Genomic DNA, 6,287 nt, shown 5'->3' with positions numbered 1-6,287 from the left:
CAGTCACATGAGTGAATGACTGCCATCAATGAACTGATTTGCTTGGTGTTAGTAGTTTCACAGGTTGCAATAAATGGGTTAATAAATATCATTGGTTACAAGTAGTCTCTTAAATCAAAACAAGTCAAATCAAATAGTTGAACACAGCGTTCCCCCCCCCCCCCCCTAATTCTTGTCTGAACACATCTCTGTTGTGTAGCTGTTTCAGGTTAGGGGATAACAAGACACACCAATCCAACTGAAACAACGGCAGTGTTTAAAAGTATTAGCGACAGACTGACTGGCTGATCTAGAAATCACCTTGCATCCAAATAACAGTGATCAGAGACTGTCGAATTGATACTTTCAAGTACCAATTTGGTTGTTAGCCCACCCACTCAAAATCTCTGATGGGAGTTAGATTGAAAGGCATGCTCTGGAACTTTGGCAACTACCAAGTCTTTTTCACTCTTCAGTTTTGGGGCTCATGAGCTCTACTTTCAGAACTACTGGCTAAAAAGCATACACAAGTACCAGAGAATCTCGAACTCTCAATCTCATTACGGAGTGGGTATTGAAAGCCCATTAGGTCAACACTCAGTGGTGTGATGATTAAACAGATGTACAAACTGCACCCTGTCTAGTCTATGGAGAGATCAATGTCAAGCAGGCGGAATAACATTAACGAGACCACAGGCGGCCAACGTCTCAGATGGCTTCATCTCATCATTTAGTGTTATGAAGCACTAAAGGGGAACCACCGTCAGTAATGGTCAGCCATAAAAGAGAATGTGAAGTCTGTAAGTGGCAATAGAATAGATAGCTGTGCGGCAGTGTTTTCTCAGCGGTTCACAGTTGGTCTCTCCTTGGTCAGAGAGCTAATGACATATTTAGACTTTTGCGGATGTTTTAGATTAGCCATAGCTTTAAAAACTTTGGGAGTCTTGACAAAAAAAAAGGTGGACAAAGTAAAACATATTTGATTTTAATTTACAGATAATCCAGTTTGATAAGGTCTGGTCACATAGTGAGGAGAATCCTTCACTAAAATGACTGTTATTTAACAATGAAATGAACACAGAATCCCTTTCATTTCGTGGCTGCGCCCTCTCTGCTGCCACAGTGGACTCCCAGAATGCTGCCAATTTTTCATAAAAATGTGCTCAACTAGCACATTGGAGGAATAGCATGAGATGACTTTGCACTGAGAAAGGTCTGGTAAAGAAATGATTGCTTATTTCACAGAGCGTTCCTCCGATTAGATCGGGGGGGCTTTCCTCTTAAACATTCAACAACCAAAAAAAGCATCTCTAAAGTCATACTTGAAGGGTCAGGTTCACAGTAATCTTCATGCAAAGTGACAACACCACTCGAGTTCGGAGGAGGTACGTGTCGGGCAATGGAGAATCCCACCGCTCTGTATCTACGGCTGAACTGAATAAATTGCTAATCTGATCAATGTGTGTGGATCAGCACTTGTTCAGTTCGCAGCCTGTGAGAGCAGTGGAGATGCAGACAGACATAGCCACAGTGAGCGTGAAAAACAAAGTGCGCCAGGATCAAAATGGTCAGCCAAAACAAATCTTAAAAACAAACAAGACCGTAAGTGGTCTTTCAGGTTCGAACAGTCGTTAGTATCTGAGGTGAGTAGGAAGCATTGCCCCTTTCTTCCCCATGTGTCATTGGTGTCTTCGTCATCATCTCCCAGTAATAGGGGTGGGGGCGTCAATGTTGTGTAGTCCAGTGTGTTCATACAGTATGAGGCATGGCTCTCAAAAAACAGCATTTCCCAGGATCCTCTGAATAGCATGGCTGACAGCAACAAAAGCAGTTTCGACTCTCAATGCTGGTTAAGTGTCAAACACACAACGCTTTACTGAAACAACGTTTTGGCACAATTACCAAAAGCACACATATTTCAATTTTTAGACACTTCCAGGCACACACAACATGGATAATTCATGCAGACCTAACCACCATTCAAACATGAATACATATCACAACTGTGCTCTCATGCACAGATATCTAGATTTGTTTTCATCTAGACAAGTCACTTGTCAACCATTTTGTAACCTGTCAGAGTAGAGTAGGAACATTCAGGCTAGTCTTCACTAGCAGTCTCCCGTTTTCTCCTGGGGGGTGGGGTACTTTCTCAGTGTGTCCCCCCCCCACAAATCTTTCCTTTAAATGGTATGTCCTTCTCAGAGGTTAAACATAATTTAATTAATCTTGGCTCAGTGTGGGCGCAGGGAAGTTTAAATACGGGGGTGTGTGTGTGGGAGACTTGACCCTGTGCCCAACAGGGTTTTCTCTCATTCTCCAGGACCCATATGTCTTGAGTGTCCTATGGGTGGAGAGGTGTCCGGCTTGTGTGGTGGAGAAGAGTGAAAGAGAGTGGGTGGTGAGGGATTAGGCGTGGGGAGGGGTGTTCCACCACCCTCTGTTGCTATAGCAGCTCCTCTCTTTGCTTTTTGTTCCTGGTGGGGCCCTGGCCGTTTTCCAGGGTGCCGTTGTGGGGTCGGAGGAGGTGTCCTCGTTCCCTGTCTGTCCATGGGACCCCTCCCTGGCCGTCGTCACTGTCCAAGTCTGAGTCAGAGCGCATGAGGGCTGAGGACGAGGGGGCGGGGGCCGGCTTCATTCGGCCTGGTGGGGGTGAAAGGGAAAGGAATAGGAATGTGCTGTTTTCAACATATTCTAAGATGATAAGGCACAGAGGCTATGTAAAGTGTGTGTGTGTTACCAGCTCGGGGTGGGTGTAGCTCCAGGCCGTCCTGCTCTTCGCCATTAAGCATCTTATAGCGGCTTTTGCTCTTGTGGCGCATTTTACCCTTACGCCTGTTCAAAACACACAGTGCTGTCAGTCTGCTTATTCCACATTACTGGATGGACAACAAGCACGTATTTAAAACAGAGTTGCACGCCATGCAATGTAAACAAAGCAACATAATATTCATGTACAAAAATGTCAAACTCAAATGTTAATGGCACTCTTACCCGCGGCAACAACACACCATTCCCCAGACTAAGGTCGCGATGGCAACCACGCTCATGAAGGACGCTATGGTCACATACAGCACACTCCATTCTGTAAGAGAGAGGGTCAATACAAGTCGCAGGTTGTCAGAATGAGAAAGCGCAAATTCAGCACTTGATATTTCCATGACGTCGCTTTCCACTGTGTGTCATACTCGGAAGTAAATTCATGCAGTCACATGAGTCTTCACAGTATCCTCATGTATAATGTCATCATCTTCAATTTCACGAGTGTCCACTCCGCTCCTCACCACAGTTGCTCTCTTGGTCCCACAGCTGTCCTTTGATGAAATTCTCCATCCAGAAGGGTTGGCAGATACAGGTCCGCGTGAACGAGTCGCAATCCCCGTGACTGGAGCAGTTCAGCTGGCAGACTGCAAGGGGAAGAGAGACGTTAAGAGACGTGAACTTCGAATTCCGTCAGGCCACAGGTTTTCTAGAGTCTTCTTGACATCTTCTTGGTCAAAGACGACAATCGTATCCTAACTGTCTTTTAAGACTAGTCTATCTAACCTGGAGATGAATAAAACAAATATATTAAGCCAAACTTGAAGTTGTAAGTTAAAAAGAGAGGTAATAATGCCCATAATTTAAATATCACAAATGTAAAAACAATATTTAAAAAATACATATTTCATTCATAGAGCATGTTTAATTTCACAGCAAACTCTCAAACTCTCAATAAGTGCTTGGCATGTAAATTAACTAAGTCTCCTAATATATTTCTCCATCCATGTCATGATTTTCTCTTGTCACGTGTCTGGATACTCACTGACTGTGTCCACCCGCCGTGCCTTGAAGATGAGGAAGTCGTTCTTCTGTTTGCGTAGCTTGTTGCGCAGCCCCAGAGCCACACTGTGACCGGACAGTGGGGGGCGACCCGGACCCCCAGACACCAAGAACACCAGTCGAGTACTGAGAGGAGAGGAATGGAGATGGGAGGAAATTAATAGATTACCACACCCAGCCTAATTACGAATAATTCTTAGTAATTATAAACATTGACTCCTAGTTTTGTAACAAAGAATCTCTCATAAGTGTGGAAACAAAGTTACACATTGTAAACGTGGCAATTTTTAAAATTTAAATGACACATTGTTCAAAACAACACATGCTAAAACGTGTACCAGAAAGAAGAGTGAATTCCTGTGTTCTTGCACTTACATTGCAATTAAGTAACTTACTGTGCCAATAAAGTCGAGTGAGTTGAAATGAAGAGACCGAAACAGAGGAAAGGAGCTGACCTGTGCTCGTTGAAGGCGCTGACCTCCCGTACGATGATGTCACTGTCGAGCACGCCCAGCAGCACGCCCACCTGTCTGAGCAGCATGTCTCTCTGGCGGTGGGACACCTGGGACACAGACACCTCCAGCACCAGCTCCACCAGGTCACGCTGCCACACGTCTGACAGGAGAGAGAGGGCGGAGGACAGAGTGAGGGAGAGGAGAGGAAGACATTGGAATAATGATAAATGTGTGTAGGACCCATTTCTGCTGTGCTTGTGTGTGTTATCCATATAGTATTTCTCCTACTTCCCATAGATCTAAATGGATTGGGAGGGAGGAATATAATGGAAAATAAACCTAGTGTATCAACAGGCTAGCTGTAGCTATAGCCACATCCATTTAATTATTTCAGACCAAGTGTCGAGGGGTTGATTTGGGGCTGTGTTTGTAGTCCATAAGGAGCCCACTAACCCGGTTTGACCTCTACAGTCCCTCTGTCTGAGCTGCTCTGGCCCTTGCTGTCTGTCACAGTCAGAGTGAAGCTGTACTTTCCCTCCACCAGGTTAGTGAGAAACAGCACCGCCTGGTGGTCAGAGTTGTTCAGTACGTCCTGGGGGACAAAGACAACAACTCTTCAGACAAGATGAATTTGATTTGTATTTGATCAATTACAAAGATATTTTGTCTTATGTTGATGACACATTTCTTAAGTCAAAGACGTTGAAGACATTGAATTATGTTATAATTGCAGAACGTTGTATTTTCGAGCTGCATGCAATGGCCTACACTACTGCAAAAAGAAAAGTGGAAAAACTGGTCTGACCAGAACACATACTGGTCATTGTACGCAAATATTATTAAGTAGAATGTTTATCATGAGAAATGCAAGAGCAGATTGCATTTGATCATCATGCTTTTACCTAATACAACAATGAAGAGGGAAATGTATGCTACATTGTACATTTTCTGTTGACTTACTATAGGTATATTGTATGTTTGCCACTGCTCCCCTAGCACTTAATAATATGTTCTGTAAATATTTCTGTTATCCGTCATAGTACCACGGAGTGGACTCTCTCTCACCCCTGCTGCAGGACTACTTTCGTCACGGGTCCACAAGTAGCCGACTCCACCCTTGTCGTCTGTGGAGTGGGAGCCGTCCAGGGCTGCAGTCCGCAGGGGCAGAGAGATGGCCGGGCTGGACTGGACATGGGCTACTGGGGGTTGGTCTAACTCTGGTAAAGAGAAGACCAGACACTTTTAAAGGATATTGCCGTGCCAAAGAGTATTCTGAAATACTCCGTATGCTGTTTCTCTCCATGCACCTGGTAATAATATAGGTGTGTGAGTTATGCTTCAGTTATACTTCAAAGGGGTTTTGAATAGTTGAGTGCGTCTCGTGTGAGACCTCGTCTAGCCTGTTTCTGAAACCGTTCCATCTCTGACACATTTCGCTGTCGGCAATTCTACATTAAATAAAGTTTCAAGTTTTTAATGTCACAAGTACAGTGAAATGCCTTTCTTGCAAACTCAAATAATAATAATATATAATAATAATAATAATATATGCCATTTAGCGGACGCTTTTATCCAAAGCGACTTACAGTCATGTGTGCATACATTCTACGTATGGGTGGTCCCGAGAATCGAACCCACTACCCTGGCGTTACAAGCGCCATGCTCTACCAACTGAGCTACAGAAGGACCAATAACTGTGTTTGTCTGGTAAAAACTAATCTCAGCACACAGAAATAAATCAGAGGCTAAGGAAAAACCTACTCTTACGAAATCAGGAAAGAGAATTTAAACAAAAACACACAACGGGAGAATTACCCTCTCGGACGATGACCGTGACCGTGTCGGTGTTCGCCAGCTTCCTCTCGTCCGTCACAGTCAGACTGAACTCGTACTCGCCCACCTGCAGCCCCGTCACCGTGGCAACGGCGCCATCGGCGTTCTCGATCTTCACTCCGTCCGGACCTCTGAGAGACAGACAGACGATCACAGAGTCAGGCAAGTGGAGAAACAGCAGTTCCACTCTCCGCTGTC

At 44.6% G+C, this 6,287-nt stretch overlaps 1 protein-coding gene across 3 annotated transcripts in view; it reads right to left on the bottom strand.

Moving 5' to 3' along the window:
• Positions 1-190: 190 nt before the first annotated feature.
• Positions 191-6,287, bottom strand: part of LOC124012534 (dyslexia-associated protein KIAA0319-like protein) — a 31,131-nt gene continuing 25,034 nt past the window's right edge. For all 3 annotated transcript variants that reach the window (XM_046326265.1, XM_046326266.1, XM_046326267.1), the window contains 9 exons: positions 6,072-6,220; positions 5,322-5,473; positions 4,710-4,848; positions 4,257-4,416; positions 3,785-3,927; positions 3,264-3,386; positions 2,974-3,064; positions 2,720-2,814; positions 191-2,622 (listed from right to left, as the gene is read on the bottom strand). In XM_046326265.1, the coding sequence (XP_046182221.1) occupies positions 2,426-2,622; positions 2,720-2,814; positions 2,974-3,064; positions 3,264-3,386; positions 3,785-3,927; positions 4,257-4,416; positions 4,710-4,848; positions 5,322-5,473; positions 6,072-6,220 (1,249 nt within the window). In that variant the 3' untranslated portion in view covers positions 191-2,425. The remainder of the gene's footprint in view (positions 2,623-2,719; positions 2,815-2,973; positions 3,065-3,263; positions 3,387-3,784; positions 3,928-4,256; positions 4,417-4,709; positions 4,849-5,321; positions 5,474-6,071; positions 6,221-6,287) is intronic.

The sequence above is a fragment of the Oncorhynchus gorbuscha genome, linkage group LG24 (assembly GCF_021184085.1).
Source record: "Oncorhynchus gorbuscha isolate QuinsamMale2020 ecotype Even-year linkage group LG24, OgorEven_v1.0, whole genome shotgun sequence".
NCBI classification, from domain to species: domain Eukaryota; kingdom Metazoa; phylum Chordata; class Actinopteri; order Salmoniformes; family Salmonidae; genus Oncorhynchus; species Oncorhynchus gorbuscha.
Note: the sequence above shows the minus strand (reverse complement) of the source record. Positions and strands in the feature narration are given on the sequence as shown.